At 41.8% G+C, this 13,224-nt stretch overlaps 1 protein-coding gene across 1 annotated transcript in view; it reads left to right on the top strand.

Annotated features, from left to right (window-relative positions):
* Catspere (catsper channel auxiliary subunit epsilon) overlaps nucleotides 1-13,224 on the top strand; it is a 95,910-nt gene that overhangs the window by 16,265 nt on the left and 66,421 nt on the right. Inside the window, exons 5-7 of the mRNA XM_008849187.1 lie at nucleotides 2,401-2,510; nucleotides 4,049-4,118; nucleotides 7,910-8,387. Of these exons, the coding sequence (XP_008847409.1) occupies nucleotides 2,401-2,510; nucleotides 4,049-4,118; nucleotides 7,910-8,387 (658 nt within the window). The remainder of the gene's footprint in view (nucleotides 1-2,400; nucleotides 2,511-4,048; nucleotides 4,119-7,909; nucleotides 8,388-13,224) is intronic.

Genomic DNA, 13,224 nt, shown 5'->3' with positions numbered 1-13,224 from the left:
GCCTGCAGAGGTAAGAAGAAGGCGTTGGATTCCCTGGAACTGGAGTTACAAATGGTTGTTAGCCACCATGTGGATACTAGGAATTGAACCCAGGTCTTCTGCAAGAGCAGCCAGTGCTTTTAACCACTGAGCCATCTCTCCAACCCCTTGAATGTTCTTTTAACTACATTGTTGGGTTCATAAAAAGTAGTGTTATTTCAAAAACAAATGTGTGAATCAAATGTTAAAATGTGGCAGGTTACTGGTATGAGATAGCCAAGCTGACTAGATGAGGATAGGGCAATGTTACCTTCAAGTTACCCCAACTCTAGGTAGTAGGGGTGGGCTAACTCCTGCTGGTGGTGTCAGAGATGGGCAGGACTTTCCTTTGGTGTTCTCTGCTAGGGCCTGGATGCTCTAATACCTATCTCACAAATATTCATGAAACATCTGTAAAATGCACAGCACAGTGCCTACTGGGCTGCTCCCTGCCTTGGAGCAGCCCACTCCACTCCCTCTTTGAGTGCTCTGTTTAACTTTATTTAACTAAACTACTGCTTTGTGAAGTAAACTTCCATCTATGTCTTGACTGAATTCATTCTTCAAGAAGACAAGGGAGGGCACCCGTCCTCCCTTCCCGACAATGTCTATTACAGTAAGAGAAATGTTGGAAGGAAAAATGTTGTTCAGAAGCATTGGCCCAGAGGAGGAAGCAAATTCCAGCACATTAGTTCCCCTCAGGGCTGACCTCAGACACCAAGCCTCGGACCTGAGTGAAAGATGGAATCTGACACAGTCTTTTGGCAGAAAATGAAGAGCTTCAAAGAGTTCCTAACACCATGGAACCTATATCAGCTTTCATTTAAGAAGCAGAGCAGGGGCTGGAGCACTGGCTCAGTGAGTGGTTAAAAGCCCAGACTGCTCTTGCTGAAGACCTGGGTTTGAGTCCCAGAACCCACATGGCAGCTAACAACCGTCTGTAACTCCAGTTCCAGGGGATCCAACACCATCTTTTTGATTTCCGTGGGTACTGCACAACATGGGTACACTTATGTAGGCATAACACACACATAAATTTTTTTTTAAAGTAGGGAGAGCAAAGATTTCCCTCTGGAGTTCCTGAACAGTAGCCTATTCACATCCACTTGGGAGCTCAAATTTACAGTAGCTATGTGCTTCTCACACACACACACACACAAAAAAAAATAGACGAAACAAAAAAACCCCAAATCCCCCCAAACAGTTAAGCCAAAACACCAAACAAAAGCAGACACAAGGCCTTTTAGGAAGAATAAACCCTCAAGACAGTCTTGGAAGAATGTCTGCAAATAGAATTCTGAAAAAAATTGAGCTCACATTCCACTGGCAAAACAAAAGTTCTTTGAAAGAATCAGCAAAAGTAACAAAGCACAGGACCATGCTACAAAAAGATTTTCCAAAAAGGGAAAGAGAACATTCTAGAAGTCATATGGAACCTGGGTAGCCAAAGCAATCTTGAATAAGAACAAACATGAAGGCACCACGCTTCCTAACTTGAAACTGTATTTCAAAGCTATATTACTACAAACAGTACAGTACTGGCCTGAGTGTGGACATATAAGCCAACAGACCACAACGGAGAACCAGAAATCAAGCCACACACAGATGGTTGACTTATTTTTGGCAGTGGCAAGAACACAGGAAAAGATCATCTCTTCAACAGTGAGAAAACTGCATTTTCACATGCAGAAGAATGAAACTAGGTCCCTAGCACACTTTATGTATTATCTCAAAATGCATGAGCCATGAAACTATCCAACTTGTGGAAGAAAATAGGAGGAAACCTCTTTGACACTGATCTTGGTGGTGATGTTTTTTATGTGACACCCCAAGCTATGCACACAAAAACAAGCAGAAGGGACTGCCTCAACCCGAAAAGGAGACCAAAGAAAACAATTATATATAACAACAGAATGGGGACACTTGCAAAAACTTGTATTGTTGGTAGGAATGCTAATTGGTACAGCCATCATGGAAAGTTTGAAGTTAAAAAAAAAAAGAACTGCCTACAATATCAGCCAGCAATCCCAGTTCTTGGTATATACCTAAAAGGAAAGAAACAGTGTCTTAGTATCTTGCAGATATATCTGCCCTCCAAGGTTCATTACATGATTGCTCACAATAGACAGGATAGAACATCAAACTAAGTGTGCATGTGTACACACACACACACACACAATTAAAAATATATATATTATTTACAAACTAAAGGATATGACCAGGAAAATAAAACCTTTTTCTTTTTATCTTTTTTAGCCCCAGCTGGCCTGGAACTCAATATGTAGATCAGGCTGGCCTGGAACTCAACAGAGGTCTATCCGCCTCTGCCTCCTGAGTGCTGGGATTAAAGGTGAGTGCCACCACACCCATCTTCTCTTTTAGACATTTAGAAGCTGGGACAATTCACTACCTCTATTACTATACTGGAATAAATTCATGAAAGGAGGCTCTTCAAGCAGAAGGAAAATAATGCTACGTGATCTCCACAAGAAGTAAGCCACTCTGGAAACAACTACTATAAGTTTGTATGTGCAATATTTTTATTACTTAACTCCTTTTAAAAGATAAATGAAGGACTAGGAAGCTGGCTGGGCAATTAAGGACACTGACTACTCTTTCAGAGAACCCGGATTCAATTTCCAGCACCTACAATGGTAGCTAACAGCTGTCTGTAACTCCAGTTCCAGATGATCTAACAGCCTCTTCTGAATTCCTTGGGCATTGCATGACACAGCTGTATTTATATATATGCAGGCAATATACTAATACACATAAAAAAGAAAAATAATAAGTAATAAAAATATTTTAAAACATAAACAACTATTTTAAATAGATAATAGCAATGAATCATAATGTTAATAACACAGGTAAAAATAGGATGTATGGCCAAAATAGTAACCAAAAGCAAAGGGGGTAATTAGAAGTAGAGGTTTGTAATGTTCATTTAAAAAAAAAATTTCAGGCTGGGCATGGTAGCCTTTAACCCCAGCACTCGGGAGGCAGAGGCAGGCGGATCTCTGTGAGTTCAAGGCCAGCCTGGTCTACATAGTGAGTTCTAGGCCAGCTGGGGCTACAGGAAGACCCTGTCTCAAAAAAGACCAAAAAATTTTTTTTTCATTTATCATTTTTATTTTATGTGTGTGAATGTTCTGCCTGCATGTATGTAAGTGCACCTGTGTCATGTAATGCCCATGGAGGTCAGAAGAGAGCATCTGATTCCCTGGAACTGGAGTTATGGATGGTTGCCAGCTACCATGGTGGGTACTAGGAACTGAACCTGGGTCCTCTGCAAGAATCACCAGTGCTCTTAACTGCTAAGCCATCTCTCCAGTCCCTGTAATGTTCTTATACTATGTGATAAATAACATAGTATCACTTAAAGCTCCTTGAGAGGCTGATCAAGTGTACTACCAGCTCCAATGCACTAAAATGGCAAGTGAAAGGACTACAGCTGTATGATCAAAAACAACCTAGCCGGGCTTGGTGGCGCAAGGAGAAAATAAGTGGTGAGATGACAGATTTAAACCAAACCATACAAATAATCATATTAAGTATACATGATATAAACATTCCAACTAAAAGGAAAAGATTATCCCACTGTGTATTTTTTAAATAAGATTCAACTTGATAGAAGCTACATTAAAGAAGTGAAAAGATGGACGAAGGCATTCATAAAAACATTAATGAAGATAAGACAGGGTAGTTGCATTAAGATCTTTACTAGTTATCATTAACCATCCAGTAGACACAGCCTATAGTCACCTGAAAAAAAAAGGGTCTCAGTTGAGGAATTATCAGGTTGGTCTGTGGGCTTGTATGTGAGGGATTGTCTTGATTCTTCATCAATATAGGAGGGCCTATCCCACCATGGGCAGCACCGTTCCTTGGGCATGTGGTCCTAGGCTATATAAGAAAGCTAGCTAAGCATGAGCTGTGAGCGAGCCAGCAAGCAGTAGTTTTCCTCGGTTTCTGTTTCAAGCTCCTGCTTGAGTTCCTGCCCTGATTTTTCTCCCCTTCTGTTTTTGGTCAGAGTGTTTTATCACACCAACAGAAGAGAAGCTAGAAGACTATCCAAATATATTTCAAAACATGGACTATTGGTAAGGGTTAAGAGGGTCATTTCCTATTAATAATGGAGTCTATTAAAACGTATAAAATCCTAAATATTTGTGAACATAATATCAGAACTTCAAAATACATGAAGCAAAAAGTAACAGAACCTTGAGAAGAAATAAAATCAAGAGGTGATCTTTCAACACCTCTTCTCAATAATTGAAAAAGAAGCCGGGTATGGTGGTGCATGCCTTTAATCCCAGCACTTGGGAGGCAGAGGCAGGTGGATCTCTGTAAGTTCAAGGCCAGCCTGGTCTACATAGTGAGTTTCAGGCCAGATGGGCCTACAGAGAGACCCTGTCTCAAAAAGATCAAAATAGTAATAGTAATAATAATAATAATTGAAAAAGATATAGAAAATCAAGAAGATTATTGAAAACAACACTATCAGCCATGTGGCTCAAACTGATATTTATAGAGCACACCTCCCCGCAAAAGCAAAAGAGTATTTCCAAATGTACCTGGAAGGTTAATCATGTTCTGGGCAATACAACAAATTTTGGTATATTTAGAAGTATATCCCAGCACTTGGAAGGCAGAGGCAGGCAGATCTCTGTGAGTTCCAGGCCAGCCTTTTCTACATAGCAAGTTCCAGGTCATCTGGGGCTACAGGGAGACCCTGTCTCAAAAAGACCAAAAAAAAAAAAAGTATATACTCTGGGAGCTGGCGAGATGGCTCAGCGGTTAAGAGCATTGACAGCTGTTGCAGAGGACCCGAGTTCGATTCCCAGCACCCACATGTCGGCTACAAACCATCCTTAACTCCAGTTCTAGAGGAATTCAAAGCCCTCTTCTGACCTCCGCAGCATTGCACAACATGAGTGCACACACATACATACAGGCAATGCACTCATACACATAAAATAAAAATAATAAATAAAATATTTACAAAAAAATGAACAGGGAATGTGCCAGCCCCCTGCTAGAAGGAGAGATGGGGTGGGGGAGCAGGGAGGGTGAATGAGCCTGGCGGAGTCAAGGGGCAGTGGGCACAGCCAAATTTACCCAGGAAAGCTTCTGGCTCCAGGAAGCTGCGGGGCTGGGCCACCCGGAGGTGCAAAGGGCTGGTGGTTAGTTTTAATTGTTGGCTTGACACAATGTAGAATCACTTGGAAGAATTTCAAGCATTCATTCTCTCTCTGCTCTTCACTGAGGGTGTGACAAACACCTGCCTTGACTTCCCCACAGTGATAACTGCATGTAATCTGGATTCAGCAGCCAAATAAAACTTTTCTTTCTAAAGTTGCTTTTAAGGTATTTTGTCACGGCAACTCGAAAGGAGACTAGGATAAATATCTATATATCTTTTCTAAGAAGAAATGTCTCAAATCAAATATTTCTATCTCCACATTAAGAAACTAGCTGGAGGGCTGGAGAGATGATTCAGCAGTTAAGAGCACTGGCCGCTCTTCCAGACGGTTAGGTTCCCAGCACCCACATGGTGGCTAACAACTGTCCAGAGCCCTACTTCCAATAGGATCCAATGCGTTCTTCTGACCTCTGCAGGCACTGCATGACACAGGTGTACTTACATATATGCAGGCAAACACTCATACACATAAAAATAATAAAATAAAATTTGGGGGCCGAAGAAATGACTCAGCAGTTAAGAGCTCTTGCTGAGGATCATGGTTTGATTCCCAACACCCACATGGTGACTCACAACCATCTGTAAGTCCTGTTCCAGGAGATCCAATGCCCTCTTCTCACCTCCACAGGTATTGCACAACAAGGGTACACTTACACACATGCAGACAAAACATTTCATACACATAAAATAAAAATGATGAATAAAATTTTTTTTTAAAAAAGAACCTGGCTGGAGGGCTGGGAGGGGATATGGTAGTAGGTTTTTCTCCTACTATGTATCAGTATTTATCTTAAAAGCTGTAGTAATTAAGACATCACAAAATATTTATAGCAGCTTTTTTCATCGTGGTTCCACATTACACCAAACTTTGGTGTGTCCGATCCATCATTATAACTCTCGATGGTTGTAAAGGGGCTTCTACTTTGATTGTATATAGCCTTACTTTTTAAAATCTTTTGCTGTGTAGTGCTTTTGAAATCTAGAACCTCACACATACTAAGCAAGCAACTCCATGGCTGAGCTTCACACCCAGCCCCTAGTCCTCAGATACTTCTTTTGTATATGGTGTTTGTCTTTCTTCTCTTTCACTGTTGCTCTGTCTTTATATTTAATATTTAATAGATTTATTAACTATATTTATTAAATTTAATAGACATAAGTTTTGCTTTTTTTAAAAATCCCAGGTGACAGTCTCTGCCTTTGACTGGAGAATACTTAAATATAGTGTAACTGTTGCTATGATTGGGTTTTAAATGATTATTGGGCATGGGGGCTGGAAAGATGGCTCAGTGGTTGCTGTTCAATCATGAGGACTAGAGTTTGGATTCCAGCACCCACATGGGGCAGCTCACAAATGCATGTGACTGTAGCTCTGAGAGATCTGACTCAGAGCTGTAGTCTGCCCTCTTCTGGCCTCTTTGGGCACCCACACACATGTGCTCATACATTCACACAGATACATACACACATAAGCAACATGAAGTAAACCTTTTAAAAGGACTTCTACTTTGGCACTTATTTTTTGTCATTCCCTGCAACTGAACCTAGAACCTCAGGCATGCTGGTCAAGTGCCGTTCCACTGAGCCACATCCCGCAGCAGTAGCATTTACTTTCTATCCATCCCATTGATTCTTTGCTTCTTCATTTCTCCTTTCTTGCCTTATTACGAATGGATCATGTAATACTGTACTATCTCACAGCATTCAATACTATACTGTATCACAGCATCGTAAGCCCTTATAACTGCGCTACTCTATTTACACTCCATCTTTCATCATATAGTCTTACCTTAGATTTTACTTCTAAATATGTTATAAATCTCAAATACATTGTTACTATTATGCTTTAAGTAATTAGGTGTCATAAAAACCTGTAGATAGATGTAAACTGATTTTCAAAAAATAAAGCTTTAGACTGGAGTTATTGCTCAGTGGTTAAGAGCACTTGCTGCTCTTGCAGATTCAGTTCTCAGCACCTACATGGCATCTCTGTAACTTCACTTTCCAGACAATCTGCTGCCCTTCTTCTGACCTCCATGGGCACCAGGCATGTACATGGTACACTTACCAATGCAGGCAAAACATTCAATACCCATAAAATAAAAATAGATGAATATTAAATAAATTAACATTAAAGCTTTTTTATTGTTCTTTGTTTTCTTCTTGTTGTTTTATGGGGTGTTTGCTGTTTGTTTGTTTTAAGACAAGATTTCACTCTGTAGCCCAAGCTGGCCTCAAACTCACAATATTCCTCTTACAACCTCCAAAATACAGAGATTACAGGTATGTATCACCATGCCTGGCAAGAGTGATCAATACGTAAGCAAAGAGAAGGCTGATATGTTTAAAGATTTAAGGGAAAATAAGACTTATTCTTCCTACTGCCAGAAAATATGTGAGAAAATGAATAGAATAATTTATTTTCATGATATGTGATGTGACGTGTGTTTAATGAACTTCAGTAACTAAAGAATTATTCTAAAATATACTAAAAGAAAACTGAACCTTAGTAATTACTTGTTTTTGGTGCTGGGGGTTAAACTCAGGGCCTCATGCATCCCAAGTACTCTGTCATGGAGCTATACTCACTGCCTCTCTGCTTTTCATTTTTAAGTGGAATTAATTGGAAGACAGAAATTGTTAGACCATTCTATAATCCTGAATATTTCTGTTTGTTTTTTTTTCCAGAATGAAAAAAGAAAAAGTATGATGGCAGTCTGGACAAAAGACGAATTTTTCCTTGGATATTCTTCACTGAAATTTGTGAAAATAGTAGATACGAAAAGCCTGAAAACTCGTATAAAGTTTCCGCTAAGTAATGATCTGACAATACAATATGTTGAGTACACAGGACACCCCCAGGAGCTCGCCCTGCTGTTAAGTCATTGTGTCACATGTACGACCACTAAACAGATGTACATAGTGATATATAATGAAGACTTGATGACATGGACATTCCAAGACTTTAAGTTATCTGTGTCCATCAACACTACTTTAACCCCACGTTTTCTGCACTCGGCACTGCCAGAATTGATCCTGTGGGACAAACACAGGATATACTATTGCTATCAAAATTTCACCCAGATTGGAGTTATACAGACATCTACAGGACAGGATGATCTGTCACTCTTATCAGATGGCAGCAATATTCATGACATTCTTCTAGGTGAGGCCCTCTCCATTCTTCTCAAAGTATGAAAGGTTTCATGATAGGATGACATAGCAACTGTAAATGTCCCAATATGTGGTGCTTTTGCTGGCTACTGATGCACCTTTACCACCTAAAACTGAATAGAGTTCAAGTTAGACTAATGTTAAACCATGTTCTTATGTGGCAGAGTGGCAGAGTCAAGAGCGTCATTTTGCTCAGTCAATAGATACTGATTAAGCAGTTTATGTATTTGTCAGGGAGAGGTGCTGTGCTGTTATATATTGGCTTCCTAGAGCTCACATAACAAAGTACCTTGAACCAGGTGACTTAAAAACATAGATATTAAAGCCAGGTATAATAATGAAAGCCAGGGGTGGTAGCACACACCTTTAATCCCAGCACTTGGGAGGCAGAGGCAGGGGGATTTCTGTAAGACTGAGGCCATCCTGGTCTACACAGCAAGTTCCAGGCCAGCTGGGGCTACAGGGAGACCCTGTCGCAAGAAGATACCACCACCACCCCCCAAATCCTCACATATGTATTGTTTCACAGTCCTACTTTGAAGACAGAAATCAAGGTGTCCATTGGACCGTGTTCCTCTTCCAACTGGCGGGGGCTCTTCTCTTGCCTTCTCCTGGTTTCTGGTGGCTTGCTAGCAGTGCTTGCCTTTCCTTGTCCCCCAGATACACCATTCCAGTCTCTGCCTCTGTCATCATATTGTGTTTTCATGTGGCCACCTATAATAAAGACATAACCAGGGCTGGGGAGATGGCTCAGTGGGTAAAACACTTGCTGTGCAAGCCTGGTGACCTGACTTCAGATCCCCAGAACCCACATTAGAGTCAGATGCAGTAGGACAAGAGTCTATAATCCTAGAGCACCCACAGGAGATGGGAGGCAGCAGACAGAGACAGGAAACTCTAGAAGCTCCCTCACCAGCTGGCCTACTATGCATTCCAGTGAAGACCCTGCCTCAAACAAGGTACAGGGCGATTTCTGGCAGCTGACCTTTACATATGTGTCATGGCACACATGCACCCACACCCGTGAACAAGCACACATATATATTCTCACACTTCATACTCATACACACACATACACACACACACACACACACACACACACACACACACACACACACACACGACATAACCAGTCATTTGCATCAGGGGCCTGCCCTTCTCTGGGCAGACTTTGTCTTAAACCAGCTACATCTATGATGACCCTATTTCCAAAAGATACCACATTCTAAAGTAATCCTAGGGGTTAGAACTTTATGGTATCTTTTTGGAGAGACATAGCTCAACCCATAAACTAACATAGATTTAGACCTATATTCAAATCTATAAACAAGACACTTCTCTAAAGCTAGGACTTAAAATCATGTGGATTAATGGACTTGTCTGTTGATTAGATAAGTAATTATATAGAGACCCAGAAAAATATTTAGCAGATATTAATACGCCTTCAGTTAATAGTAGTTCCTCTTTGTTTCACTTTTTAAATTTTATTTAATTTTTATTTTATGTGTATGAATGTATTGGTGGCATGTGTATAAGTTCACCCATGTTGTGCAATGCATGAGGAGGTCAGAAGAGGGCGTCAGATCCCCTGGAACTGGAGTTAGAGACAGTTGTTAGCTGCCATGTAGGTGCTAGGAATTGAACCCGGGTCCTCTGCAAGAGCAGTCAGTGCTCTTAACCGCTGAGCCATCTCTCCGGCCCCTTTGTTGCACTTTCTGATGTGATGTACAAAACATTATAGAAAGGCAAAAAAATGAGAAGTTTGATCCTCAGAGCATCTAGTTAGAAGATAGAGTAACCATTGAATTTAAAGAAAACATCCTGTAGCCCCAGCTGTCCTGGAACTCACTATGTAGACCAGGCTGGCCTTGATTTTTATGTGTATGAGAGTTTTACCTGCATATACGGAAGTGTACTATATGCATGCAATAACCACAGAGGTCAGAAGAGGGCACTGGAACTCACTATGTAGACCAGGCTGGCCTGGAACTCACAAAGATCCACCTGCCTCTGCCTCCCGAGTGCTGGGATTAAAGGCATGTGCTACCATGCCCTGTCCCACAATGTAATTCTAAATAGCCAAGTATTCCAGAGTTTGTTTTTCTGACTTCTGAGCTCTGTTATCCTCAAGTTTGCCCTGCAGGATGATCCTTAGTCTAAAGTCTGTACTCCTATTTCCAACTGCCGTTCTTTGTGTGAACACGGAGCAGGCATCCCACAGTTAACATGTCCAAGATGGTTATTTTTTTTTTATGCGTATGCTTGTATTGCCTGCATGTAGGTAAGTGCACCTGTGTCGTGGTCGTGCAATGCCCTCAGAGGACAGAAGAGGCTGATGGATCCCCTGGAACTGGAGTTACGGACAGTTGTTAGCTGCCATGTGGGTGCTGGGATTTGAACCAAGGTCTTCTGCAAGAACAATCAGTGTTCTTAACCACTGAGCCATCTCTCCAGCCCCCAAAATGGTTATTCTTAATGGTATTGAGAGATGCCTAAGGAGACTGGTCAAATACAGCTCTGGGTATATCTGTGAGAATGTATCTGAGAGAGGATTGGCTAAGCAGGGGGAGACCTGCCCAGATGTCATCGAAACATCTCCTAGACTGGAGTCTTGGGTGGAATAAAGAGATGGAAGGAAAAAGCCAGTGAGCCCAGGCGTTTTCCTTCTGCTTCCTGCCCACCATGAAGTGAGGAGCTTCCTCTTTCACAGGTTTCTGCCACCATGAATGCTCAGCCTAATTCAGGCCCAAGTGATTGAGGCAGTTGAACTCAAACTTCTGAAACTGTAAGCCAAAATAAATCATTCTTCCTTTCAAAATGTTTCTTTTAGCAATAGGAAAGCAACTAACTGAAAATTGGTACCAGATAAGTAGAGTCATTGCTGTACCCAAACATGACTATGGTTCTTAAGCCTCTGAAACTGGTTTGTAGGAATGATTTGGAAGAGTTTGGATGTACAGACTGGAGGTCTAGAATGCTGTAAGCAGAACTTGAGATATTTTTATTTTATTTTAATTATGTTCACGTGTATGTCTGTGGCAGGGGTGGGGGATGGGGGAGGGATATGTGCACTTGAGTGCAGGTGCCTGAGGAGGCCAGAGGAGGGCATTAGATCTCCAGGAGTGGAGTTACAGGTAGTTGTGAGCCGCCCGGTGTGGGTTCTGGGAACAGAACTCAGATCCTATAGAGCAGCAGTAGGTACTCTTAACCTCTGAGCCATTTCTCCAGCCCTGTAAGCAGAACTTAATGGGCAATTCTGGTGGGAGTCAGAATTCAAGGATGACATTAGAAATGTAGACAGTAAAGACTGTTTATTAGGTTTCAGACAGAAAGAATGATCCTACTGGAAATCCAGTAAGAGGATATTCATGTTACATTCTGGCAAAGAACTTGGCTACATTCTGTCTAGTCCATGTCTGGAGACTTTCTGGAAGGCCAGTTTTAAGGTAATAAGCTAACTAATCTCATGAAGGAAATTCCACAGTTTTTGCTGGCTGCTTTTCATTGGGTTTGCAGTGAGAACCAGGAACAAAAAGCTGAGCAAAAAGAATTGAAACACTTGTAGTTTGGACAGAAAAGATCCATGTAAGGTTGGGGCTGAGGAAGGCCTGGTTTCTGACGAGATTATTGCCATTAAATAGAAGCCAAGTACTTTGCCTTGGGGCATTAAGAAAGAGTATCTCAGGACCTAGTTAGGCCCCACCCAGTGCAGGATATGAAGAATAAAATTACTTGAGAGTTTGTTTTGTGAAAAGGGGTCTCCAGGGTGCCCTGCTTGCATAGAACTACCTTAGAAGTTGTTTTCCCAGGATTCATTTCATCATGCTCAGCCACATAGTTGCTCAGAGGCCAATGTGGCTGTGGTCCAGGGGAGCCTGGCTACCCCCAAATCAGGCACTAGGCCTTGGCTTCATCTGCATTATGCCATTTTGTACAGGCAAACTGCAAGAGATAGGATGTCATGAAGGCTTCCATCCAGATTCCAAAAGAAAGCCTGCTTGGCCAGGCAATGTGACAATGCTGTCATCCCTGCAAGCAGTCCCTTAAAAGGTGATACATGAGGGTGTAAGGCTGGAGCTTGAGCTTCAATGGCAACCCCACAATGTTGCAGCTTTCTAGAATGTGGAATGTCTGCAAAGGGTAACTGCAGCTAATGAGTAGAGCTGGACCAAGAGGGAGGCCATGCCAGTTAGACTGCAAGGCCATCCCAGCACAGCTGCCCTGGACTTCCAGAGCCCACATCCCACTTCTACATGCGCCTCAGATACTGAGTATGTTACTTCGGGATTCAGTGTTTGTCCTGCTGGCTTCTCCATTTCTCTTTTCAATGACCCATTCCTCCCTTTTGGAATGGGGATATTTACTCTGTGCTGATGTGTCTTAGAAGGCTATGACTTGTTTGTTAATTTTTACAGCTAAGAATTTACCACTAAGACTTTGCCTTGAATCACAGAGGAGCCCCTGAATTTGGGAGTTTGAACAGTGTTGAAACTTTTAAGACTGGGGATTCTTAGAGACAGACTGAATGTGTTTTTGACTATAAGATGGACATGAGCCTTGGTTGGGGGCAGTTGGGGACTGTTTTGGTTTAAGGGTGGGTGTCAAGTTGACAAGGGAGATGGATTTGTGTGAAGGTTAATCAAGATTGTCGTTGTGACTTCGAAGCCTAGGAGACTAGTGAAGCAGGCCTTTAGGGATTTCCAGAGATTAAGGTGGGAATGCCTGCTCTGAAAGTGAGCAGCAACATCCCATAGACTGGAGGTTCAGACGACATAAAAAAGGGAAAATGCCAGCAACAGGCGTTCTTCTTCCTCTCTTCCCGCTTCTCC

This window comes from Nannospalax galili, unplaced genomic scaffold (assembly GCF_000622305.1).
Source record: "Nannospalax galili isolate Female #2095 unplaced genomic scaffold, S.galili_v1.0 scaffold543, whole genome shotgun sequence".
Classification (NCBI taxonomy): Eukaryota; Metazoa; Chordata; class Mammalia; order Rodentia; family Spalacidae; genus Nannospalax; species Nannospalax galili.
Note: the sequence above shows the minus strand (reverse complement) of the source record. Positions and strands in the feature narration are given on the sequence as shown.